The sequence below is a fragment of the Chiloscyllium punctatum genome, chromosome 36, assembly GCF_047496795.1.
Source record: "Chiloscyllium punctatum isolate Juve2018m chromosome 36, sChiPun1.3, whole genome shotgun sequence".
Taxonomy (NCBI): domain Eukaryota; kingdom Metazoa; phylum Chordata; class Chondrichthyes; order Orectolobiformes; family Hemiscylliidae; genus Chiloscyllium; species Chiloscyllium punctatum.
In genome coordinates this window covers 4,845,392-4,872,224 of record NC_092774.1, presented here as the reverse complement: position 1 = coordinate 4,872,224, position 26,833 = coordinate 4,845,392, and the positions used below count along the sequence as shown (strand labels likewise).

The 26,833-nt window shown below is 44.0% G+C and overlaps 3 gene segments (V, D, J or C); 1 reads left to right on the top strand and 2 right to left on the bottom strand.

Moving 5' to 3' along the window:
- Nucleotides 1-1,127: 1,127 nt before the first annotated feature.
- On the bottom strand, nucleotides 1,128-7,629 carry LOC140461079 (T cell receptor alpha variable 38-2/delta variable 8-like). The segment is given in 2 exon segments: nucleotides 1,128-1,447; nucleotides 7,593-7,629. Coding segments are annotated over 2 exon segments (357 nt in total).
- A 490-nt stretch (nucleotides 7,630-8,119) lies between these two features.
- On the bottom strand, nucleotides 8,120-8,616 carry LOC140461078 (T cell receptor delta variable 1-like). The segment is given in 2 exon segments: nucleotides 8,120-8,472; nucleotides 8,571-8,616. Coding segments are annotated over 2 exon segments (399 nt in total).
- Nucleotides 8,617-17,642: 9,026 nt separating this feature from the next.
- Nucleotides 17,643-19,445, top strand: LOC140461123 (Ig kappa chain V region 3381-like). The segment is given in 2 exon segments: nucleotides 17,643-17,738; nucleotides 18,506-19,445. Coding segments are annotated over 2 exon segments (495 nt in total).
- The last annotated feature ends 7,388 nt before the right edge of the window (nucleotides 19,446-26,833 follow it).

Here is a 26,833-nt window from a genome sequence, read left to right as displayed (position 1 = left end):
TTGCACTTCAATTCGTGTTTAAAGTAATACAACGTCACCCTTTGCTCGTGGCACGATGGTACCACAATGTCCATAACGAAAATTGTTAAGAGCATAAACTCAGTGGGAGAACCTCAGCACACCGCAGCAACCAATCTGACAGCAGCATCAGCACATATATACAAGGCAAGTGTGGGGATTTGTGATGGCCAGTGTAAATATCACAGAGGGGGCAGTGTGGGATTTTTAAAAAGTGGGTAAGTTTACGAACGCAAACGTGGTCACCACATGGATTACATATTCAACAAATCATATCCTCTCGGGATTTTCTATGTTTCGCTTCCATCACATCAGACTTGCAATTTCTACAGAGGACAGTCTCAGACCATCTAGCCTCTCCAGGACTATCTGACACGTGAACAGATTTATCACCCAGACTCTGCGAAAGATATTCCCTCCGAAAGAAGAATTCCATCCTCATTTCTAACTTCAAGGTGCGATGCATTATTCTGAGAATCTGATTCCAGATTCTGCCAAGGGGAAAATGACTTTTCTGCGTCTGTTCTGTCAAGTTTTCATGACAAACATCGACACTTGAAGGTGTGCCTCTTAACTTAGGTAGGGAGCTACCACAAAGTCACAGTTGTCTCCATGCAGCTCGCTTTATAGACTGATGAATTATTCTGATGTGGATAAACTCAAAGGATGTTTGCTCACGGAGATACCTCTCCTGAACTCCAGCCTTGGAAGAACAGAAATTGGTTTTGCATTGCGTTCATGCATCCTGATGGGAATGTTAAGGAACTTGAGACTTCAAGGTTGGAGATGAATGGCTGGTTTGTTAATTGTCAAGTACAGAGCAAGAAAATGCGTTTTACAGCATTAGTGGGATAGCTGAAGTTTAACATGAAATTCTGGCATGAATATCCTCTGCGTCAGAGCACATGCTCAGAATCTGCTGTAGATTTTCTCAGCAGCTCAGGGAGACAGTTGCATGACAGTTTGAAGTGAGGTTAGTTTGGTTTCCTCTCTGTCTGAGGTGGAACTCCTGAAAGCACATCATCACTTATTAAGACTCTGTAAAAGCACCAATAAATGAGTCAATCCACGGTCCAAAAGCGGTTCTTGTACAGAGGAGAGGTTGTTTATCATCGCTGTGAGGTCCTGAAAGCGCAGTAATACACGGCAGTGTCAGTCAGCTGTAGCCCAGAAATAGTCAAACTGGTGAATTTCCTCTCAGTCTGAAGTTCTACATAGAAGCGACTTTGAGCAAAATCAGCCTTGTCTCCATACCCAGCATTACGTTTCCAGAGTATGTGCTCGGGCAGTGTGACTGGGTGCTGTCGGTGCCAGGATAATACGTAGTAGCTAGACGCAGTATCATAGGTACAGTTTAGAACAACCGCCTCTCCTTCTGTCCGAACATCCGAGAAGAGTGACTGAGTGACAGAATCTCCTTGACTCAGGTCTGAAAAGGAAAAGAAGCATCAATTCTAAAGTATCGGGCTGCCCTCGGTTTAAACTTTGATTTGAAAAGGCAATTGAAATTGGATTTCCTCCACATCTACCTGCTAGAATTGGCCCCCACACAATCCAGATGCTGAATAACTTCATTGTCACTGTCCTCTGTGTAACAAGACACTCAAACATTTGAAGACAGCCATTCAAATACCTGGCTTCCCGTGAACTGCTGACGTGTCTTTGGAGCTTCCCACCGCACGGCCTTCTGGGTGCAGTGATGCTGTGCACGGAGGAGGAACAGAGCAGACTCTCAGTGTATTAACACATACCGATCTGGGTTGCAGTCGCTGCACTTAAAGTGGAGGACTGAAAATTCTGATCGACTGGCCTACATTCATCATAAGCAATTCCTCAGATTTACTGCACCATTTACTTTCAAGACTCTGCTCTTTTTCTTCCAAAATTCCTCAGCTGAAGCCATATTTGTAAATAAGCAGTTTAGGATTACCCCAAATTTATCCACACCGCCCACACCGATAATTCCACATCACGCATTCTCCTTACAGCCCCACAACGGTCCCCTCTCAAATTACCATCCTACCTTCCACATCACTGGACTCAATCTCAAACTTATCCAGTATTTTCTCTGATATCACTTTTACACGATTTTCCTAGATAGCTGGGGTTTTTTTCTGTCCCCAGGCTCAAGGCTCTCTCTATCTCTCTTTCTCTCTCTCTCTCTCTCCCTCTGTCTCTTTCTATCTATCTATCTATCTATCTATCTATCTACCTAACTCCTTCTTCTCCCACCCTCTCTCTGTCATCTATCTTTCTTCCACCACTCTCTTTCTCTGTCTCCTCTATCTTTCTTCGCTACCATTTCCCCCACCACCACCAGCCCTCGCCACACCCCCCACCCCCTGCCCCGCCTCTCTGCTCTGTCAGTTCCTCTCAGAATTCTTCACTGAGGTCCATCTTATGTTATTGGGGATAAATCCCCAGGACCAGATCAAGTGTACCAGGAACTCTGTGGGAAGCTAGAGAAGTGATTGCTGGGCCTCTTGCTGAGATACTTGTATCATCGATAGCCACAGGTGAGGTGCTGGAAGACTGGAGGTTGGCAAACGTGGTGCCACTGTTTAAGAAGGGCGGTAAAGACAAGCCAGGGAACTATAGATCTGTGAGCCTGACCTCGGTGGTGGGCAAGTTGTTGGAGGGAATCCTGAGGGGCAGGATGTACATGTATTTGGAAAGGCAAGGACTGGTTCGGGATAGTCAACATGGCTTTGCGCGTGGGAAATCATGTCTCACAAACTTGATTGAGTTTTTTGAAGAAGTAACAAAGAAGATTGATGAGGGCAGAGCAGTAGATGCGACCTATATGGACTTCAGTAAGGCGTTCGACAAGGTTCACCATGGGAGACTGGTTACCAAGGTTAGATCTCATGGAATACGGGGAGAACCAGTTGTTTGGATACAGAACTGGCTCAAAGGTAGAAGACAGATGGTGGTGGTGGAAGGTTGTTTTTTCAGACTGGAGGCCTGTGACCAGTGGAGTGCCACAAGGATCGCTGCTGGGTCCTCTACTTTTTGTCATTTACATAAATGATTTGGATGTGAGCATAAGAGGTACAATTAGTAAGTTTGCAGATAGCACCAAAATTGGAGGAAGCATGGACAGCGAAGATTACAACAGAATCTGGATCGGATGGGCCAATGGGCTGAGAAGTGGCAGATGGGAGTTTAATTCAGATAAATGCGGGGTGCTGCATTTTGGGAAAGCAAATCTTAGCAGGACTTATACACTTAATGGTAAAGTCCTGGGGACACCTTGGAGTGCAGGTTTATAGTTCCTTCAAAGTGGAGTCGCAGGTAGATAGGGTAGTGATGAAGGCGTTTGGTATGCTTTTCTTTATTGGTCAGAGTATAGAGTACAGGAGTTGGGAGGTCATGTTGCGGCTACACAGGACATTGGTTAGGCCACTGTTGGAATATTGCATGCAATTCTGGTCTCCTTTCAATCGGAAAGGTGTTGTGAAACTTGAAAGGGTTCAGAAAAGATTTACAAGGATGTTGCCAGGGTTGGAGGATTTGAGCTACAGGGAGATGCCGAATAGGCTGGGGCTGTTTTCCCTGGAATGTCGGAGGCTGAGGGTTGACCTTATAGAGGTTTACAAAATTATGAGGGGCATGGATAGGATAAATAGACAAAGTCTTTTCCCTGGGGTCGGGGAGTCCAGAACGAGAGGGCATAGGTTTAGGGTGAGAGGGGAAAAATATAAAAGAGACCGAAGGGGCAACGTTTTCACGCAGAGGCTGGTACGTGTATGGAATGAGCTGCCAGAAGAAGTGGTGGAGGCTGGTACAATTGCAATATTTTAGAGGCATTTGGATGGGTATATGAATAGGAAGGGCTTGGAGGGATATGGGCCTGCTGCTGGCACGTGGGACTAGATTGGATTGTGATATCTGGTCGGCATGGACCGAAGGGTCTGTTTGCGTGCTGTACATCTCTATGACACTATAACTTCTTCTTCCTTGTTGGCGTTTTTATTTTGACTCACTGAACACAGAGGGCTCACAGAATACAATCTGCTGTATATCTGAATAACGTTACAGTGGCAATCCTTAAGCAACCTCAGCATCTGTGTTCGTGTGTGTGTGTGTGTGTGTGTGTGTGTATGTCTGTGTATGTGTGTGTGTGTGTCTGTGTGTATGTGTGTGTACGTGTGTGTATGTCTGTGTGGGTATATGTGTGTGTGTATGTGTGTGTATGTGCGTGTGTATGTGTGTGTGTGTCTGTATGTATGTCTGTGTGTTTATGTGTGTATATGTGTGTGTCTGTGTGCATGTGTGTGTGTGTGTCTGTATGTATGTGTGTGTGTATGTGTGTGTGTGCCTTTGTGTATGTGTGTGTGTATGTGTGTGTGTATGTATGTGTGTCTGTCTGTGTGTATGTGTGTGTGTATGTGTGTGTGTGTGTGTGCGTGTGTGTACGTGTGTATGTGTGTGTATCTGTGTGTGTGCGTGTGTGTGTGTGTACGTGTGCGTGTATAATTTTGAATTTTAATCATTTCACTCCTCTGCAGTTGCACTCGATTTGATGGTTTAAGTGATAAAACGTCAATCTCTGCTGTTGGCCTGAAGCTACAACTGTGTCTTGTGAAAATCGCCAGGGAACCAGTCAGACAGAGAGCAGCAGCAGACAGCAGCCTGCAATCTGACAGGCGCAACAACACTCATTGAGTGGGAGGTGTTTCTTGATTCATTGGATGAGTGGCATCGGTGTGAAGGCAGCATTTATTGCCTGTAACTGCCCAAAGATCAGTACAGCACAGAACAGGCCCTCAGCCCACGATGTTGTGCCGACCCCTGATCCTCATGTATGTACCCTCAAATTTCTGAGACCATATGCATGTCCAGCAGTCTCTTAAATGTCCCCAGTGACCTTGCTTCCACAACTGCTGCTGGCAACTTATTCCATACTCTCATAACTCTCTGTGTAAAGAGCCCGCCTCTGACATCCTCTCTATACTTTCCTCCAACCAGCTTAAAACTATGACCCTTCGTGTTAGCCATTTCTGCCCTGAGAAATAGTCTCTGGCTATCGGCCCTATCTATGCCTCCCATTATCTTGTGTACCTCAATTAGGTCCCGTCTCCTCCTCCTTTCCTCCAATGAAAAAAGTCCGAGCTCAGTCAACCTCTCTTCATAAGATAAGCCCCCAGTCCAGGCAGCACACTGGTAAACCTCCTCTGATCCCTCTCCAAAGCATCCACACCTTTCCAACAATAGGGCGACCAGAACTGGACGCAGTATTCCAAGTGCGGTGCAATCAAAGTTTTATAGAGCTGCAACAAGATCTCACGACTCCTAAACTCAATCGCCCTGTTAATGAAAGCCAAAAGACCATATGCTTTCTTTACAACCCTGTCCACTTGGGTGGCCATTTTAAGGGATCTATGCACCTGCACACCAAGATCCCTCTGTCCCTCCACACTGCCAAGAATCCTATCCTTAATCCTGTCCTCAGCCTTCAAATTCGACTTTCCAAAATGCATCACCTCGCATTTATCCAGGTTGAACTCCATCTGCCACCTCTCAGCCCATCTCTGCATCCTGTCAATGTTCCACTGCAGCCTACAACAGCCCTCTATACTGTCAACGACACCTCCTACCATTGTGTCGTCTGGAAACTTGCTGACTCATCTTTCAATCCCCTCATCCAAGTCATTAATAAAAATTACAAACAGTAGAGGCCCAAGGACACAACCCTGTGGAACACCACTCACCACAGACTTCCAGGCAGAATATTTTCCTTCTATTACCACTCGCTGTCTTCTGTTAGCCAGCCAATTCTCCATCCAGACAGCTAAGTTCCCCTGTAGCCCATTCTTCCTGATCTTCTGAATGAGCCTACCATGGAGAATCTTATTAAGATGGCTTGCTGAAGTCCATATACACTACATCCACAACTCGACCCTCATCAACTTTTCTAGTCACATCCTCAAAGAACACGATAAAGTTTGTGAGGCATGACCTTCCCCTCACAAAGCCGTGTTGACTGCATTTAATCAAGCCATGCTCTTCTAGATAGTCATAAATCCTATCCCTCAGAATCCTTTCTAACACCTTGCAGACTGCAAATGTGAGACTTACTGGTCTGTAATTGCCGGGGATTTCCCTATTTCCTTTCTTGAAGAGAGGAATTACATTTGCCTCTCTCCAGTTCTCAGGTACGACTCCAGTGGAGAGCGAGGAAGCAAAGATCCTCACAAGTGGCGAAGCAATTGCTTTTCTCGTTTCCCAAAGCAGCCGAGGGCAAATCTGGTCCAGGCCTGGCGACTTGACAATCTTAATGTTTGACAATATTTTCAGCACATCTGCTTCCGCTAGCTCTATCCATTCCAGCATGCACACCTGCTCTTCAAAGGTTTCATTCACTACAAAGTTCGTTTCATTCGTAAAGGCAGAAGCAAAAAACTCATTTAGGGCTTCCCCTACCTCCTCAGACTCCACACACAAGTTCCTTATGTTATCCCTGATCGGCCCTACTCTTTCTTTGACCATTCTCTTATTCCTCACATAAGTGTAAAAGGCCTTTGTGTTCTCCCTAATCCGTTCTGCCAAGCCTTTCTCATGCCCCCTCCTGGCTCTCCTCAGATCACTTTTGAGCTCCTTCCTCACCTGACTGTAATCCTCTAGAGCTGAGCTTGACCCTAGCTTCCTCCATCTTATGTAAGCTAGCTTCTTCATTTTGACGAGAATCTTCACCGCTCTCGTCATCCAAGGTTCCGTTATCTTACCCTTTCTTGCCTGTTTCAGAGCGACAAATTTATTCATCACTCACAACAACTGTTCCTTTAACAGTCTCCACATGTCTATCGTGCCTTTACCATGGAACAATTGCTCCCAGTCCATACTTCCTAACTCATGTCTAATCGCATCATGGTTTCCCCTTCCTCAATTAAATATCGTCCCATTTTGCCTCATCCTCTACTTCTCCATAGCTATGTAGAATATAAGGCAGTTGTGGTCACTATCACCAAAATGCTCTCCCACCACAAGATCTGATACCTGCCCCGGCTCGTTTCCGAGCACCAAGTCTCGAATGGCCTCTCCCCTCGTCGGCCTGTCACCGTACTGAGTTAGGAAACTCTCCTGAAAACAGTTTGCAAAAACAGCTCCACTCAAATCGTCTGCACGAAGGAGGTTCCAATCAATATTGGGAAAGTTAAAGTCACCCATTATAACAAAACTACTATGTCCACACTTCTGCAAACTCTGCCGCCCTATGCTTTCTTCAATCTCGCTGCTGCTATTGGGGGCCTATAGTAAACCCCTAACAAAGTGACTGCTCCCTTGCTGTTCCTAACTTCCACCCATACTGACTCAGTAGGTAGATCTTCCTCCACAATGGAAGCTTCTGTAGCTGTGATACCCTCTCTGATTAGTAGTGCTACACTCCCTCCTCTTTTTTCCCCCTCCCTATTCTTTTGAAATGCTCTAAACCCTGGAACATCCAGCAACCATTCCTGCCCCTGAGAAACCCATGTGAGTATACAGAGTACCGTATTTTCAGTTGAATTCAGATTTCACCATCTTCCTTAACAGAATCTCAAACCCAATTCCCCTGAACATTACCTGGTTACCTGCGTCAATAATCCAGCGAAAATACCATGACACCATCGCCTCCCCTAAAAAGTTAGCCAGCACGAAGATTACAGAGCGGTAAGTATGGGGATTGCAATGAGGATAAGTGTAGAGAAAACAGACATTGTCAGTGCCTGGATGATTGTTTTAAGGTGTGGGTGTACTGTACCTTTAAGAGAGTTAAAAGCATCCAGAACTACCTGACAGCACCAAATGTTCTCAATAAGGTAACGATGTAACACTTGCTCAAAGGCTAGATCTGTCTCCCAGCTCACTGTCTACAACTCACAAGGCAGCAAATTGTTGGTGGTGGGGATTAGAACGTTGAGCTCACTCAGGATTCTGCTTTGTGTCTGTGTACATGCTTGGTGCCTGCATTTCATTCTCCCAACAACTCCTAGAAACAGTTGGATGGCAGTTTCATGCGTGGCCAGTTTGGTTTCCTCTCGGTGTCTATCTAAGCTCCCGAAAGCACACGGTAACTTCCCAAGACTCGGCAAAGGGCCCAATAAATCAACTTATGGTCTCAAGGCAGTTCTTGTAAGGGGAAGATACTGTTTATCATCACTGTGCCCCTGATAGCACAGTAATACATGGCTGTGTCAGTCAGCTCCAGTCTGGTGATCGTCAGACTGATGGATTTTCTCCAGGTCTGAAACCCTGCAGAGAAGCGACTTTGAGCAAAATCTGCTTTATCCGTACCACCACCAGGAGTTTTCAAGAGTATGTATTCAGGCCGTGTGCCTGGGTGCTGTCGGTACCAGTACAATGCATAGCTGCTCCATGAAGTGTCATAGGTACAGCTTAGAGACACCACTCTTCCATCATTCTGAACAACTGAGGAGGGTGACTGAGTGACAGAATCTCCAAGACTCAGCTCTGAAAGGGAACATAGACATCATATGTAAAGTGTCACGCTGGGCTGCTTACATTATGATTTGTTGAAGAAATTTGAATTGCACTTCCTCCACACTCACCTGTTAGAATTGCTCCGCACACAACCCAGATGCTGAGTAGCTCCATTATCGATTTCCCCTGTGTGTCTGGGCATTCAGATATTTGAAGACACCCATTCCATAAACCCCGCCCTCAGTAAACTGCTGACGTGTCTCTGGATGTCCTTACCTCACTGCCATTTGTGGGCAGTGATGCACAGAGGGGAGGAGGAAGAGTGCAGACTCTTTGATTTGACACATCCAGAGCCGGGATGCAGTCACTGCACTTAAAATGGAGAATCGAGATTTCAGATAGATTGACCTCAATCCACGATAATCAATTCCCCAGATCCACCGTATATTGTTCTTGGAATTATCTCTTCGTTTTCCGTCCGATTTCTTCAATTGACGCCATTTCCTGATCTTTGCCATTAAAGGCATTCCCTAAATTTGCCTACATGACTCTGAGATTTCCGCCACTTCACGTCATCCATAAATTGTCACAACTCAATTACACTCACACTATTCCATCACTCAACTCAATCGCAACTTCTGATATCACTTTCACCAGATTCACCTTTATTCTGTTCTTCTATTGATGTCTCGGGGAATTAAGGGCTACGGGGAGAATGCGGGTAAGTGGAGTTGAAGTGCCCAGCAGCCATGATCGAATAGCGGAGTGGACTCGATGGGCCGAATGGCCTTACTTCCACTCCTATGTCTTATGGTCTTATGGTCTTATGGTCTTCCCTGGTCTCGGGCTCAGAAATTATCTTTCTCTCACTGTTCGTTCTTTTCAACATTCGGTACTGAACTCAGTCTTCCCTTCCTCCCAGAATTTTCTGACTCACTGAACACAGAGTCCTCATAAAACAGGATCCATTGCACATCTAACTGATAATACAGAAGCCATCTTCGTTGCCAGCACCCTGAGAGATGGATGGAGAGGGAGAGAGACAGACAAAGAGAGAGAGAGAGACAGACAGACAGACAGACAGAGAGTGAGGGAAATGTTCAAATCCTCCCTTCGTTGGAAGTCACCTTGTGTCGAATTGATACAGTGTCCTCCTCTTCTTGAGACCTGAAGCTACCACACTTGCGCAGAGCAAAAATATCCGAGAAATCTGTCAAAGGAAGAGCAACAGCAGCCACCTAAATTCAATATGACAGCAGCATCAACACACACACACACACAGGTTAAATGTGGAAATTAGAGATGGCGTGTCTGAAGAGTACATAGGGGTCAGTGTGGTGAAAACAGACGTGGTCAGTGCGTGGATTACAGATTCACGTTATTAAACCCTCTAAGGTTCTTTGATGTTATATTTCACAGCTGACTCTTGCAAACTCTAGAGTAGACAAGCCCAGATTATCTCGCCTTTCTGTGTCTACCTCACATTTAGGCATCTTTAGCTCACAGCTTCTTGGTAAACAATTCCTAACATTATTTTCCCACTGACAGAGAAATTCCTTGTCATCTCTAATTTATATCTGTGATGCCTTATTCTGAGATTACGCCAACTGCTCCTAGACTCTTCCACTGGGGTGGGGGGGGGGGGGGTGCGGGGGAGGGGGGAGCCACGTTTCTGTGTCTGTTCTGTCAGGCTGACATCTCACACCTTTAGATTATGTGGGACTTTAATGTCTGCCTCCTGACTCAGGTAGGTGCGCTACCACAACGTCACAAGAGCCCTCCCATGCTGCTCGCTTCTACACTGATGAATAATTCTGATGCGGATAAACACAATCTATTTTTGCTCACGTTCAATTCTCTGCAGACCTCCAGGCCTGGAGTAACACAAATTAGTGTTGTTGCACGTTCATTGGGTCCTAATGTGAATGGTTAGACACATGAGCCTCCAGAATTGGAGCTAAATGCCTGGTTTATTAATTGTCACGAGCAAATCAAGACATTGCGCTCGTTTTCCAGCATTGGGAACACAGCTGATGTGCAACACAAAATGCTGACGTGATTCAGTTCTGCGTCTTTGTGCATGTCCTGTTACAGTAAAACAGCTGAGTGACAGTTTGATAAGAGGTTATTTTGATTTCCTCTCAGTGTGTGTTTAATCTCCTGAAAGCACAAGTAACCTCCAGAGATTCTGCGAATGCCCAAGTAGATACATCAATCTATGGTCCAAACGTAGTTTTTGTACGGGGCAAAACTGTTTATCATCACTGAGTGGTTCCGGAGAGCACAATCATATATTGCAGCGTCAGTCAGTTCTAGCCCAATGATTGTCAAATTGATGAATTTGTTCGAAGTCTGAAGTTCTGCAAAGAAACGACTTTTCGCTAAATCTGCTTTATCCTAACTGCCAGTAATATATTTTGACACTATGTACTCTGTCTGAGTGCCTAGGTACTGTCGTTACCAGTATAATGTGTAGTAGCTCGATGTGGTATCATAGGTACAGTTTAGAATCACCGCCTCTCCTAATCTCCGAACATCTGAGGAGGTTAATTGAGTGACAGAATCTCCATGACTCAGGTCTGAAAGGGAAAAAAGACATCAACGTTTAAGCGTCAGTCTGTGCTCAGTAAAACTATGATTTCAAAAATGCATATAAATTGGATTTCTTCGACATTCACCTGCCATAATTGCTCCACACACAATCCAGACGCTGAGTAGCCGCATTGTCGCTGACATCTGTGTGACAGGGAGCTCCGAGATTTGAAGACAACCCATTCCAATACCCCTCCCTCAATAAACCGCTGATGTGTTTCTGGAGGTTCCAACTTCCCTGCCTTGTGGGGAGGGGGGGCGGTAATGTTGTATGTGGTGAAGCAAGAGAGCAGACTCTCAGTGAATTGACATTGCAACACATCCCGAGCTGTGGTGTAGTGACTGCACTTAAATGGAACACTGAGAATTGAGACAATTTGCCTCCATCCCCAGATTTACTGCATCGTTTATCCTCAAGACTCTGCTCCTTTTTTTTGCCCAACTTCCTGAACTGACAACTTGCTTTTTAAGCCAATCAATGTGGCCACCGAATTGCCCACATGGCCTCCAAGATTTCCAATCAACCGATGGTCCTTGCAGCCCCACAAACTGCCACCTCTCAAATTACGGTCCCACCTTCCACATCATTGGACTCAATCTTAACCTTATCCAACAGTTTATCTGATGCCACCAGTTTCTCCTTTATTATGGTCCTCAATTGCTGTTTGTCTCCAGGCTCAAGATCATTACATTCTCCGTCCGTTAGTTCATCTCAGCATGCTTCACTGAGCTCAGTCTCACCTTCTTTCCTCCCCTCTATGGGTGTCTTCCTCCCTTACTGAACACAGAAGCCTCACAGAATTGAACCTACTGCACATCTGAATAATGTTAGAGGAGCTATCTTCGGCTCCAAGTACCTCAGTTTGTGTGTGTGTGTTTATACGTGTATGTGCATTCACGCGCTTGTGTGGCTGTGCATGAGTCCAAGTGTCAGCACTTCACTGGAAGCGATGGGAGATAATTGTCGCGACTTTAACTGAATTCAAAAGTGTCAAAGCCTCTCCGTGTTGCAATTCAATCTGTGTTGAAAGCGACACAATGCCGGCCTCTGTTGGTGACCTGAAGTTACTACAACTGGCATCACAAAAATCGCCAAGGAATAAGTCAGAGGAAGCACAGCGGCATTCAATCTGACAGAAGCATCAACACACCCACACACACACACACACACACACACACACACACATACACACATGCACACACACATACACACACACGCATACACACATATACACACACACATGCACATACACACATGCACACACATATACCCACACACACACACACACACATATACACACACATATACACACACACATGCACACACATACACACACACGCATACACACATATACACACACACATGCACATACACACATGCACACACATATACCCACACACACACATATACACACACATATACACACACATACACACACACATACACATATACACACACATATACACACACACATACACACACATACACACACGCATACACACACACACGCATACACACACGCACACACACACATACACACACACGCACACACTCACATATACGCACACACATACACACACACACACACACGTTCAGAGTGGGGATTCCAATTGAGCAGTGTGAAAATTATGGAAGGACCAGTGTGGGGATTTCAGAGATGGTCAGTGTGGAGAAAACCGATGAAGTCAGCGCACCGAAACAAGTTCACTAGGATTAGATATGTTACAATTCAATCATGTCTGTCTATCTGTCGTAACCTCCAGAGGACTCAAGCCCAGGATATCTAGTAGTTCCATATCTATCTCACACGAGACAGTAATAAATACTTCCACAGATTACTTTTCCTCTGAAAGAAGAAATGACTCCTCATCCCTAACTTCAATGTGTGACTTCTTATATTGAGATTACGCTGTCTGATGTTAGATTTTCCAATAGGTGAAAACAACTTTTCTAGTCCGTCCTTTTTAATTTTGTCTATATACCTCGACAGCATGGGGGAATTGAACATGTGCTGCTGCACTCAAAGGCGGGGGCATTACCGCAATGCAAAAAGACCACTCACGCAGGTTGGTTGCATACTGGCAATATTCTGAAGTTGAGGAACATAAAGTATGTTTGCTCAAGTTCATTTCTCTGCAGACTGGAATAAACTCAGAAGTCACACAACATCAGGCTATGGTCCAAAGGGTTTAATTGCAATCACGTTGCTTTCAGAGCAGTGTTTTTTTCATCAGATTGAGTTATTGGGATTTCAAATAGACCTGTTGGGAAAATAACCGGGTGTCATGTGAGTTCTGACTTTGTCCATCCAAGACCAACACTGGCACCGCCAAATCATAACCCTGGAATATCACTAACCAATTTTATGTTATGCTAGTGGCGTTCAAAATGAAATGATTCCACACTTGAACGTCCAGCAGTGCAGTTGAATATCTGGTCTGTTAATTGTCAATAAAAAGCAAGAAATTATGCACGTTTTCCAATGTTTGGAAACAGCTGGATTACAACCCGCCGTTGGAGAGAATCTAACTTCGACTCTGCTTGAAAAATCATTTTCATTCCATTTTGAGAGCTGTCCATGTGTGCAAACATGGACAGCCGAAACTCACACTGAGTAAACACGTCCTCTTCATAAACTGTAGATTGTTGTTTCGAGAAACTGACATGGGAAATGTGGAAAAGGCTCCTCAGAATGATACTCGGTTGAACAACACAAAGCAAAGGACCAAATAACATTTAAATGTCCTCTGTGAATTTATGCATTTCAGCTGGGCATGCGAGTTGAGAGTACCAAAGATTGCAGGTTATCCCTGCCTGTGAGTTGAATTTAATCCAAGATGGAGAACGAGGAAAACGGTGCTGTAAGATTGGTTCCTTTTTTCAAGTATTTTATGCGCTGGAGTTGATTTCCTCGAATTCCAGGAGCAGTAATCCCTGTTTTATAAGCTGTTGCGTTGTTTCGGAGCTTTGGGGGAAAGACCAAAACAACGGAACTTTAAATAGAAGGGAAAGAGGCAAAGACAGGGACGGTTACAGTCAAAGAAAGAAACCTACGCTGCTGACACAGCAGTGAATCCATACAACTACTGGCTTTGACTGCGTGATTTCAAGTATTTCTGAAAATCGGAGTGTGTCTTAGAAAAATGAACAAAGGGCGAAATTCACAACTGACCTTGGAGCAAGTTCTGTAGGAGAGCTCACAGCATTTTTTTTTTAAGTTTAACCTTGCCATAAATCTGCAACAATGAGTAGAATGTGCTATTTCTTTCTGATCATAAGTTTTACTGATATCTGTCTCTTGATTACTTTTTTTAAATAAAAAAACTAGGTACTATGTTAGCCTGGAACAGTATTTATTTAGAGCAGTAAGACGGTGTTATTTTCTGGGTCCGTAGTTTGTTAACGTGCAAAGGTGGCCTTTAGCAGAGTGATGTGCTATTCCTACCAGATTTTGGAGGTTAGGGAGAGTTCCATGTTACGGATGATTATGTCTGCAGGCAATGCCTTTGGTTGCAATTCATGTCAGATCGCATGGATCTGTTGGAGACCCACTTAGAGGCATTGAGGAATGTGCAGGAGCCGGGGATGTGATGGATGTCAGTTATAGGAGGAGAGAAAAATCATAGGTAAAGTCAAGTAGATGGATGCCATCCAGGAAAGAAAAGAGAGGGGGTCAGGTAGAGTAGAAGAATCTAATGCCTATCCCTATCTCAAACAAATATGATGTTTTGGAAAATGTAGGCGGGGAATGTATGATGGATACTCAGGGGGATGTAACTCGAACTGTCAAGTTTCTGGCACCGAGACTGGCTCTAATGTAACGAAGGGCACTTCAGGTTCCAAGCAATCGATTGTGTTCGGGGACTCTCGAGTCAGAGGCAAGACAAACATTGCTGTGGCCGGAAGCTAGAAATCAGAATGGTGTGTTGCCTTCCTGGTGCCAGGATCAAGGATATCTCGGAGGCAGAGTGAAGAATAATCTCAAAGCGGAGAGGGACCAGCAGGAGGTCATTGTACACATTGCAACTAACGATATAGGAAGGGGAAAGGATGGGAATCGAGAAGGGAGAATAGAGAAAGCTAGGCATCAATTTGAAAAGGAGGTCCTTGGGGGTAGCAACCTCTGGATTAATCCTGACGTGATGAGTTAGTGAAGGTAGAAATAGAATGATAGAGCAGATGAATACGTGGTTGTGGAACTGGTGCAAGGGAGAAGGGCTCACTGTTCTGAATCATTGGAATCTCTTCTGGGGTTGGAGCGACCTGTATAAGAAGGACTAATGTTCCTGAATTGGAAGGGTTCAAATATACTGGCAGGGGGATTTACTCAAGCTGTTCAGGTGGATTTAAACTAGTCAGGTGAGGGTGTTAGGGTGGCACCCAGCGAGATAGTGAGGAAAGAGATCAGTCTGACACTGGTACAGTTGGGAAAAGGAGCAAGTCAGAAAGTCAGGAACAAAACAGAGAACGAGCTAGGACTGATTAATTAAACAGCGATTATTTAATGCAAGAGGCCTCACAGCGAAGGCAGATGAGCTCAGAGTATGGTTAGGAACATGAAAGACATGGAAGATACAGAATATGGGGAAATAGACAGTGACATCTTGAAAGTGCCCATATTACAGAGGAGGAGGAGGTGCTGGATGTCTTAAAATGCATAGAGGAATATAAATCCACAGTACCTGATCAGCTGTAACCTAGAATTCTGTGGGAAGCTCGGGAAGTGATTGCCTGTCCCCTTGCTGAGATATTGATGTCATCAATAGTCGCCAGAAGACTGGAGGTTGGCTAAGACGGGATCATTTTTTTCAGAAAGGTGGTAAGGAAAATCCAGGAACCTCTACACCAGTGAGACTGACATTGGTGGTGGGAACGTTGTTGGAGGGAATCCTGAAGGATAGGATTTACATGTATTTGGAAAGGCAAGGACTGATTAGGGATAGTCAACTTGGCTTGGTGCATGGGAAATCATGTCTCACTAATGATTGAGTTTTTTGAAGAAGTAATGAAGAGCATTGATGAGGGCAGAGTGATGGACCTATCTATATGGACGACAGAAGGCGTTCAACCAGGTTTCTCGTGGTAGACTGGTTACCAAGGTAAGAAAACATGGAATACATGGACAACTAGCCATTCGGGTACAGAACTGGTTCGAAAGTTGAAGACAGAGGGTGGTGGTGGGTTGCTTTTCAGACTGAAGACATGTGTCCAATGGTGTGCCACACGGATCGGTTCTGGGTCCAGTGTTTATTGTCATTTGTATAAAAGATTTAGATGTGAACATTAGAGGTATCGTTAGTAAGTTTGCAATTGATACCAAAGTTGGAGGTGTAGCAGACAGCGAAGAAGATGACCTCAGAGTACAATGGGGCCTTGGTTAGATGTGCAAATGAGCTGAGGAGTGGCAGATTGAATTTAGTTTAGATATATTTGAGGTGCTGCATTTTGGAAAGGCAAATCAGAACAGTAATTATACACTTAGTGGTTCTGTGAAATGATGCTGAACAAAGAGATCTTGGAGTGCAGGTTCATAGTTCTTTGAAAATAGGGTCACAGGTAGATAGGATAGTGATGACGGCGTTTGGCATGCTTTCCTTTATTGGTCAGAGCATCGAATATAAGAGTTGGCAGGTCATGTTGTGGCTGTACAGGACATTGGTTAGCCTAATGGAATGTTGGAATATTGTGTATAATTCTAGTCTCCCTCTTATCAGAAGGATGCTGTGGAACTTGAAATGATTCAGAAAAAGATTTTCAAGGATTTTGCCAGTGTTGGAGAGGGGTAAAGCTATAGGGAGTGACTGAATAGGCTAGAGCTGTTTCCGTGGCGTCGGATGCCGAGGGGTGATCTTACAGAGGTTTATAAAATCATCAGAGGCATGGACAGGGTAAATACACAAGGTACTCTCACTGGGTTGGTCGAGTCCAGAACTAGAGAGCAGAGCTTTATGGTGAGAGGGGAAAGATTTAAAAGGAGCCTGATCGCCAAGAGCTGGTAAAGAGGTCGAGATTAGTTTAGACTATCTGATCAGCAAGAAGGAGTTGGATCAAAGAGTCTGTTTCCATGCTGTACATCTCGATGACTCTGCGATTCTATGTTGTGCTGAAAAAGCTTGACCTACCTCTTGTGCAGTAACAAATATCTGCCGGCAGAGGGAGGCGTCGCGTTGCATAGAAGGGAAGGGAATGAAGCGTGGAAACAGATTGAGATTTTTTTTAACCACTTCATTCATTATCATCCCCCAGTCGAAAATAGCGACAGTCAGCAGCTTCTGAGGTGACCTTAGACCTGTGAGACGATGCTCGACTTGAACATTTCTAATTTTTTCAGCATGTTCATCATCAGTCATTGAGACAGTCAGAATAATACACAGCAAAACACATTGCCGTACACACGAAATGACCTCAAAACAAATGCACACAACAAACATTTAAAATACACAAACATGCACGCGCATATGCACACACCCCTTATCACTAACATCGGCGAGCACAGATGGAAACGTTTGGGGGCCCAGGTCATTGTTTTTTTGTGTGTGGGTGGATGTTATCATGTGGGTGGAAGTATATCATCAGCACTTCCGAGTCTGATCTATAAACAGGAGAGCTGCCGTTCATTTCAGTGCGGCACTTCGCACATAGGACATGAAAACGGAGGGGCGATTACTGTTGATCATCCTCAGGCTGAATGCATTCATCCCAGGTGAGTTGCACTGTAGATTCTCACCACAATCATGATGCGATCTTTTTCACATCACCGTTTTGAGACAGCGTTATGACTCGACTTGTTAAAGCTGCCCTTTATTGTTGAGTGCGGGAGGTAAGCACGAAAACAGGCAGCACTTTCCAAACCAACGACCATATCCTTCTCGAAGGACAGGAACATGGAACGCCGTTAGTGGCAAGTTCCCCTCTAAGTCACTCACCACCCTGACCCTATAGTGTCACTGGGTCAATATCCTGCACTCCCCTCTCTCACGGCTCCCTGGGTCTATCTCCATAACAAGTGCTATAAAAGTTTTTAGGGAGCTCATCATAAAAGGCAGTTCACTATCCTTTCCATGGGTATTAGGGGTGGGAAACAAGCACTATGCCAGCCAGCAACGCACACAACTCCTCAGGCATCCAATCACCCAGCAGCTAATAGCATGTTGGGGCATCAAGTCGAGGCATTTCCTCAGAGTGAAGGTTGAGAAGCAAAGACTCTGACATAAGGCTGGATAACGTGAATGCTGTAAATGTGTTTTTTTTTAACTACCAGACTATGAAACACAGGGATGGGAAGAGAAAAGACTTTATTTAAAATAGTTTGAGAACAAACAGGGAATGTGAGTATATACCAGGACAGGCCCATTGGAATAAATGACCAGTTTCCTGTTGGGAAATACAATGTGTTTTCCAGGAGGCTTGATGCTTGCACTGTTATCACCTCTTATCATTTCTCCCATGGAGACTGATTCTATGTTACAGAGCTCCTGGCCAATGAGCAGATCGCACAGTCTCCCCTGGCGCTGGAAGCTGTGGAAGGCTCCACAGTGACAATGCACTGCAGCACCAGTGCTTTACTCAGCTTCGTGAAGTGGTATCAGTGGCGGGGTGGACGGGATCTGAAACTTCTAATCGTCGTCTCGGGCAGCCTGGTCACAGCAGGGAAGGTCCAGGCCACTCTTCACCGGGAACAGAAACGCAGCACCTTGACCATCAGCGACGTCGGGAGGGGTGATGCTGCCATCTACCTCTGCGGGGTGATCACCACCATGATGCAATCCCATGAGCATGCAGTACAGAAACCCCAGGGAGACAAGAGCCATATGGACAGCCTCACCATCTCAAGGTTACGGAGTAACAGTGATAACTGGTTGAAAATGAAACTTGTGGAGCTCCTGTGTGCAATCTGGATTATGTGACGATGCTGTGGCATTAAGGGGTTACTTTATCCCGGTGTCTTTTAAGGGTGAGACTAACCAAGAGGTGTAGAGCTGGCTAGTGAAGACCACTTAACTGAAATTCTGAGGAGGCCTCGGCGTTTTTTTATGGCCTCAATAGAATGTTGCCTGTTCTTACAGGTCAGGATTTCTGGGGTTTGGATTTTCCAGAAGCATCAGAAGCTGTTGGGGTCTCAGCAGAGTTGAAAACTTCAGTAGATGTCTCCTAACTGCTCCTCTCCGAATTTTCTCCTGATAACTTTTTCCACTGGGATTGGAGAACTGCATGCAGTAATCTGTGTCTGAATTGGCCGTTTTGCCAAGGAGAACATTTACGCGATGTTACGACACTGGAACCATTAATTAGTAACAGTCACTGTGTGCATTATTCTGTGAGTGTTCTTTTGTAGTCAATTCATTTAAAAATGCTCCTTTTTTTTGTTTTTATGGTAACTAATGTTCAAATAAATTGCGTTTGCATCGCATCGATTACTTTGACCAGTTAAATTGCACCTCCAACACAGCACGTTATTTCTGCCTTTAAAATAATAAAAGGTTAGGTTCTAGACTACGATCTTCAAATATTTTGAGTGGTTCTGAACTGATCCATAACAAAATGTAACTGAAATCTTACTCGATGTGAATCTAGAGTGCATGCATTTTCTAAACAACCTTTATCAGACATGTTACACAAACATCTAGACTAGGTGAGCCTAGAAACTATTTGACCCAAAGGGCGCGACACTTGCACACAACTAACCATAAGATTCTCAAGTGTAACTCACCTGGATTGATTTTATTCAGGAGAAAGTGAGGACTGCAGATGCTGGAGATCAGAGCCAAAATGTGTGGCCCGGAAAAAGCACAGCAGGTCAGGCAACATCCGAGGAGCAAGAGAGTTGACTTTTCAGGCATAAGCCCTTCATCAGGAATTTCCAATGAGAAATGTTGGTTCTGATGGGGCGTGTTGCTGAACAAAGAGACCTTAGAATGCAGATTCATAGTTCCTTGAAAGTAGAGTCGAAGGTAGATAGGGTAGTGAAAGGCCATTTCGTATGCTTTCCTTTATTGGTCAGAGCATCAAGTATTAGGAGTTGGGAGCTTGGAATTCCTGATGAAGGGCTTATGCCTGAATTGTCGACTCTGCTGCTCCTCGTATGTTGCCTGGCCTGCTGTGCTTTACCAGCGGCACACGTGATTTTATTGTATACAATGAGGATAATTAATTGTCAATAATCATAGAAACACATAAACCCCTGATAGGACTGGACAGGCTAGATGTGGAAGAATGTTCCCGAATGTTGGGTAAGTCCAGAAGTAGGGGTCACAGTCTAAGAAGAAAGTGCAAGTCATTTAAGACCTCTATCCCTCTTATGCCTCCTAATCATGTAAACCATGCAGATGCCTTTTAAATATTGCAATTGAGCAATCCTCCACCACTTCCTCTAGCAGCTCGTTCCATACATGCAACATGCTTTGCGCGAAAAAGTTGCCTCTTCGGTCTCTTTTAAGTTTTTTCCCCTCTCACCCTAAACCTATGAATTCTAGTTCTGGACTCCCCCAACCCAGGCAAAAGACCTCATCTATTTACCTGATCTGTGACCCTTATGATTTAGTAAACATATATGAGGTCAGCATTCAGCCTCCAATAGTCCAGGGAAAACAACTCCAGACTACTCAGCTCTCCCCCGATAGCTCAAAGACTCCAACCCTGGTAACATCCTAGCAAATCTTTTCTGAACCCTTTCAAATTTCGCCAACATCCATCTTATAGGAGTGAAATCAGAATTGCACTCACCATGCAGTCCGTGGATTGTAAGGAGAGTATATTTGATCAAGGTTAGCTTCAGGAACCGAGATTTGTTTTTGCACTCTTGGACCTGCACAGCGTTAATAAAGCTGATCTTTACTATCCTGTCACACGCCTGTGCAGTGGTGTCTATCTACCAGCAGAGAGTGGCAGCATGTCACTTTAAACACAAAAGGGAAACGGAGAAGATTTGAAACTTTATCATTCATTCATTCTCTGGACGAAATATCTCGCACTCTATGGAGAGGTGGATATGCACACATATAGATATACATAGAGAGATGGCACATACACACATGCACACACACACACACACACACACACACACGCACACATGCACACACACACACACACACACACAAACTTTTAATACACACAGTGTTTTGAAGGTCTGTACTGTACCTTTAAGGGAGACTGGAAGCTGGCACTGCCTTAGAAAGGCACAGAACATACTGAAAGAATTTAAAATGTCTCATTTGACTGTGAAACCAGATGAGTTATCATGATACAAAAACAAATTCAAATTCGCCAAACGATTTAAATTATGTCCCAAGATATCAAAATCCATTCAAATTTGAATTTAGCATTTTCAAAATATTGAAGCCAATCAAATGATGTGATGTTTTGAGGCATAAAACTGGACATTTTGAACAGTGAAGGGGAGAGCTGCCAAGCCACCAATAAGTACAGACTGCCAGTAGAACAGTTCCCTGGAAGGTACGTGTCTATAAGACGTTTGTTCAGTAGAACAAAGAGAAGATTAGACAACTGACCAATTTTGAAAAAGGATTTTTTTTTGTAAATCTTTACCGGATTTTTTTATCGGGCTAGTACTGTAGAGTGGGAGGTTAAAAAAAAGTTAAAGAGAAAGGAGTTGTAAGTGGTCGTTGATTTTCATATTCTCTCTCTCGGACTTAAAGAATAAAGCTGTTAATTTTTACTTTAAATAGTGACCACCAGAATCATTCCTTGCCTCTCGAATTTTAACAGATTACAGCATGGGGTGAATCTTTTCTATGTTGCTAGTTTAAATTAACAGAGGGGTTTACCCCATGTCATAATAGTTGTGGGGTTTTATCCACGAAAAGCAGTTTAGGCAAACCCACACTGAGATTTGGATGGATTTCAATATATTTGGAGTCCATAAAAGCCCAGTAGAGTTAAACACTTGCAGGTAAGAGTTCTAGGTATTTAAATAAAACGTATGTGAGACAATTTGTTTAATCTCGGTGACTTCTGGTTGGTTCAATTAAAAGTGAGAGAAATGGCTCATACAATTGCTAAAGTGGTTCTGGGATTTGAAGATGATTCTCAAATTTGCCAAAGAAGTTTAGAAGGAAATAGAAAGGCCATTCTTTTAGAGTAAGCAAACAGGTTAGACTTGGGTTTAGCCAAGGTCAAATGTAAAACTGAAATTGTAAGGGAATGACTCAAACAGTTAGGTGTATCAGAGGCATAGACAAGTGCAGTAGAGTTAGAAAAGCTTAACTGACAAGAGGAAAAAGGAGTTAGAAAATAAACAAAGCGAGAGAGAAAGAGAAAGAGAGAGAAGAAAAGAGAAATAGATAGAGAAGAGAGGGGCAAAAGAGAATGAGAGAAGTTCCTTAGCTGAGCACAGAGGGAAAGAAGAAAGGGACAGGAAGAGGGAGAGAGGAAAAAGAAATAAAGCAAAGGTTCTTAGTTGAGCGACAAGAGAGAGAATTTGAACTTGAGATGCTGTGACTGAGTCAGCAAAGTCAAGTTAACAGGATGGAGATTGAAATAGAAAGTAGTCATATATACAAATGTCAAAACTCTGCCACATTTTGATGAGAAAGATGTTGATGCCTTCTTTGTTTCATTGAAAAAAATTGGCTAGGCAGATGGAGTGGTCCAAGGATTTATGGGTAATGCTAGTTGAGGTTAAACTGGTAGGTGAGGGGTCAAGTGATTATGAAGAGGTCACACTGATTATTTTAAGTGCTTATGAATTGTTAGCAGAACTATATAGAAAGCAGTTCAGAAACATAAAGAAGGAACCATGTCAGACTTATGATGCATTCAAAAGAATTAAACGTACTCATTTTTATAGATGGGTGGGGGAGCTTTTAATATAGATAAGACCGATGAGGCTCTAAAAGAGATTATTCTGCTAGAAGAGTTTTGAAACTCACTTCCAGAAATGAACAGAATTCACATGGAAGAACAGAAGGTTCGGGAAGTGAGAAGGACAGCAGAATTAGCAGATGAAAACATGTTGGTGCAGAAGACAAGCTTCCGGCCAGAACCTCGTCCAGTGAGGGATAGAAGTTGGGAGAAGGGGAGATCCTACACATGCAAACAGAGTAGAGACAACTGGTCAGTGTTTACCACAGGTTAAAAAAGAAGCCCAGGAGGAGGGAAACGAGGCCTCAGATGTTTCCATTATGGCAACTTGGGACACGTAAAGTCACAATGCTGATCGTGAAAGAAAGGCACTGTGGGAAAGTACGTGATAAAAGAAGCTAAGCCAGTAGTATTTGTGAAAGTAGTAAAGGAGACCTCAAGAAGAGCCAAGGAGCTGCAGGAGAGTGCACAACCTCGGCAGGGGCTGAGTATGGAGTTAGTACCTGATCTCCGCAAAGAATTTGCCTCTGTGGGTAATATTTACTCCGAATAACGGGGGAGACGTACAACAAGTTATAATTTTGAGAGATACATTATCTAACCAGCCCTTGACAATAAGAGATGGGCGAATTTGCACTCTTTCTGATCTGCTACCCGCAAGTGTGGCGATTTGTGGGACAGATGGGCAGAACTTTAAAGTGCCCTGTGTAAGATCAGGTTGGAGAGGCAAATTGAGACTGGGGAAGTTGCAACGGGAGTAATTGACAGAGTTTCATTTTCAGGAATCGAGTTTGTTCTTGAAAATTACTCAGCCGATCTAAGGTGGGAGTGACACCCTGTGTTGTGGAGAAGCCCGAGGAAGACCAGAAACTGAGGAGTTAAAACCGAGATGTCTTTGTATTTTCCCACTCTGTTTAGTAAGAAGATCCCACTATCATACGTCACAGCACGAAATAAATACTAGAGAGAAACATGAAGGAGCCCAACTTCGCAGTCACCCTGTTTTACGAAAAGCCTGCACAGGTACAGGGTCAGACAGAGGTGTTTAGTGTCAAAGGCTAAGCATCTTGCAATAGAAAGACAAGACAATTAAAAATTTATATGTGGGTGCATACTCTGACAAGGAGGCAGTGAATGTTCCTGGGGGTTGTTATCTGAAAGATAGAGTCCTCAGATGGAAATGGAGACCACAGCAGGTTAGTGCAGAGGAGAAATGTGCTGAAGTGCATTGTGTTGCCAATAGCACACAGGCAGGAGGTGTTACAGGTAGCACATGAGCTACCTGTAGGAGGTATTCTTGGGGTTTTTAGATTAGATTACTTACAGTATGGAAACAGGCCCTTCAGCCCAACAAGTCCACACCAACCCGCCTAAGCGCAACCCACCCAGACCCATTCCCCTACACCTAACACTACGGGCAATTTAGCGTGGCCAATTCACCTAAGCTGCACATTTTTGGACTGTGGGAGGAAACCGAAGCACCCGGAGGAAACCCACGCAGACACGGGGAGAATGTGCAAACTCCACACAGACAGTCGCCTGAGCTGGGAATTGAACCCGGGTCTCTGGCGCTGCGAGGCATCAGTGCTAACCACTGTGCCACCATGCTGCCCATTTACAAACGCATTTTCATTGGCCTGGAATTCACAAGGATGTGGTTAACCTTTGCCATACGTGTTTACATGTCAAATGGGAGGTAAGCCATAGGCGGTATTTGTTAACAATTCCCGCATTTGAAGAAGTTTTGATGCAGGTTATATTTGTTTTATGTCGGTCACTTCCCAGGAATAAAAATGGGGAACCAGTATTTGTTAACCAGAATTGATGTGTTCAACAAATTTCTGAAGGCAATTCCATTGTAGAGTATTAAAGCAAAAATGTTGGGAGAGGAGTTAGTAGCTCTCTTCACATGGTATGGGCTACACAGAGAGACTCAATTGGACGGATAGGCTGTTTAATGAGGTCATGGGTCGATGAGGTATTCAGCACTTTAAATCTATTGCAGCTCATCCTGAATACCAAGGAGCTTTAAAAAGGTGGCATCAGACCTTGAAGACAATATTGAGAGCAGGCTGTCAGGATTACCTGAATAATTGGGATATACCTTTATCCCATTTGTATTGCTTGCCATTCGAGATGTCCCAAATCGATTCAGTTCACTCCCTTCGAGTTGATATTCGTGCATGAAGTGAGAGGCCCTTTGAAATTAATTCAGTAAAAATTGACAGGACCAAAGTCAGAGATCTCACACTTTGATTATTCATCGGAGGTGAGGGACAGATGAGATCGAATAGGTGGGTTACCTAAACAGCACCTAAAGAGGGCACAACATAGAATGAAGCAGGTGGCAGATAAAAGCTTTGAGACTCGAACGTTTTCCGAGGGGATGACGTGTTAGTATCATTACCAGCGATAGGAGATCCCTTCAAAGCAAGGTTTAGTGGTCCTAAACAAATTGAGAAAACGTTGAGTCAGTTGAACTATCTAGTAAAGATGCCACGTAGAAAATAAACAGTATCAGGTATGTCATGTGAACATATTGGAACCGTTTTATGCGAGAGAAAGATCTGGAGAAACATGTGTTGGTTACTGCTGTGCAAAGTGAGGAATCAAATCCAGATGGGGTGGATTTTGATGTGCCTCAAAATATATCTCAAAAATGAAGAAGTCCTTGAGGAATTCGATAGGTTAGTCAAATATCTGTCTTAGGAGTATCGAACAGAGTTGAAAGGTTTGTAACTGTAGTGTAAGGACACATGTAAGTAACAGATAGAGAGGACTAATGCCATTGTACATGAAGTAAACATACGGAATACTATAGAACAACACTCCTATTGGCTTAATCTGTTCAAAGCCAGACAGGTCCAGAAGAGGTGGAGGCCATCCTCAATAAGTATATCATTGAATGAAGCCAGAGCAAGTGGAGTTCATCAATTGTCTTAGTTCCCAAACCAGATGGGACTCAAGAATTTTGCATGGATTATCAGAAGGTCAATGTCATTACAAAATCGGACTCATACCCAAGAACTAGATTGGAGGACAGTATCCAGAAAGTTGGCGAAGCCAGTTACATCACCAAGTTGGACTTACTGTGTGGTTACTGGCATGTACCTTTATCAGAGACAGCGAAAAAGTTTTCCGCGTTTGTATCCCGAGTTGGGCTGTATCAATTTAAAGTGATGCCCTTTGGAATGAAGGATGCACCTGCCACATTCCAAAGATTCATGCACAGTGTTGTGGTTAGGTTATCAAACTGTGTAGTCTATTTGGACGATGTAGTTATCTTTAGTAAATCCTGGAAGCATCACAGGGTGCAGTTGGCAGAGCTCTTCGAACAACGATGAGAAGCAAAACTGGAAATAAACTTAACAAGAACTGTGTTCGCAAAAGCAGAGGTGACGTTCTTGGCACATTATTATCAATCTTGGAAGTTTCACCCTATGGAATAGAAAGACGAAGGCTATCGAAGAATTCCCACGACCAGCCTCAAAGAAAGATGTGCTTAGATTCTTGGGACTAAGCGGATTCTATCGGAGGTCTGTTCCAAACGTCAGCAGTGCAGTGGCCCCATTAACCAATTTGCTGAAGAAGAACACAAAGTTTCGGTGGACGAAAACTATGCCAGGAGGCATTCGACCATTTGAAAGCAACATTAACCACTTTTAGCTCCACCAAACTTTTCAAAAACTTTTAAAGTTGCCAACGATGCGAGTGACATAGGAATTGGAGTTGTACTGCTTCAAGAAGATGATAATGGGACTGAACTGCCAGTTGGTTACTGTTCGAAGAAATCCAACATCTCACCAATGGAAATGCTCCGTGATCAGAAAAGAACTATTGCATTTGGTACTGGCCTTACACCTTTTTGAGGCATACATCACAAACAATGTCCCGGAGACGGTTGTGTACCCGGATCACAACCCTCTTATATTCTTTGAACGCTGTAAAGACAAGATTATGTGACTATTCCGTGGAGTC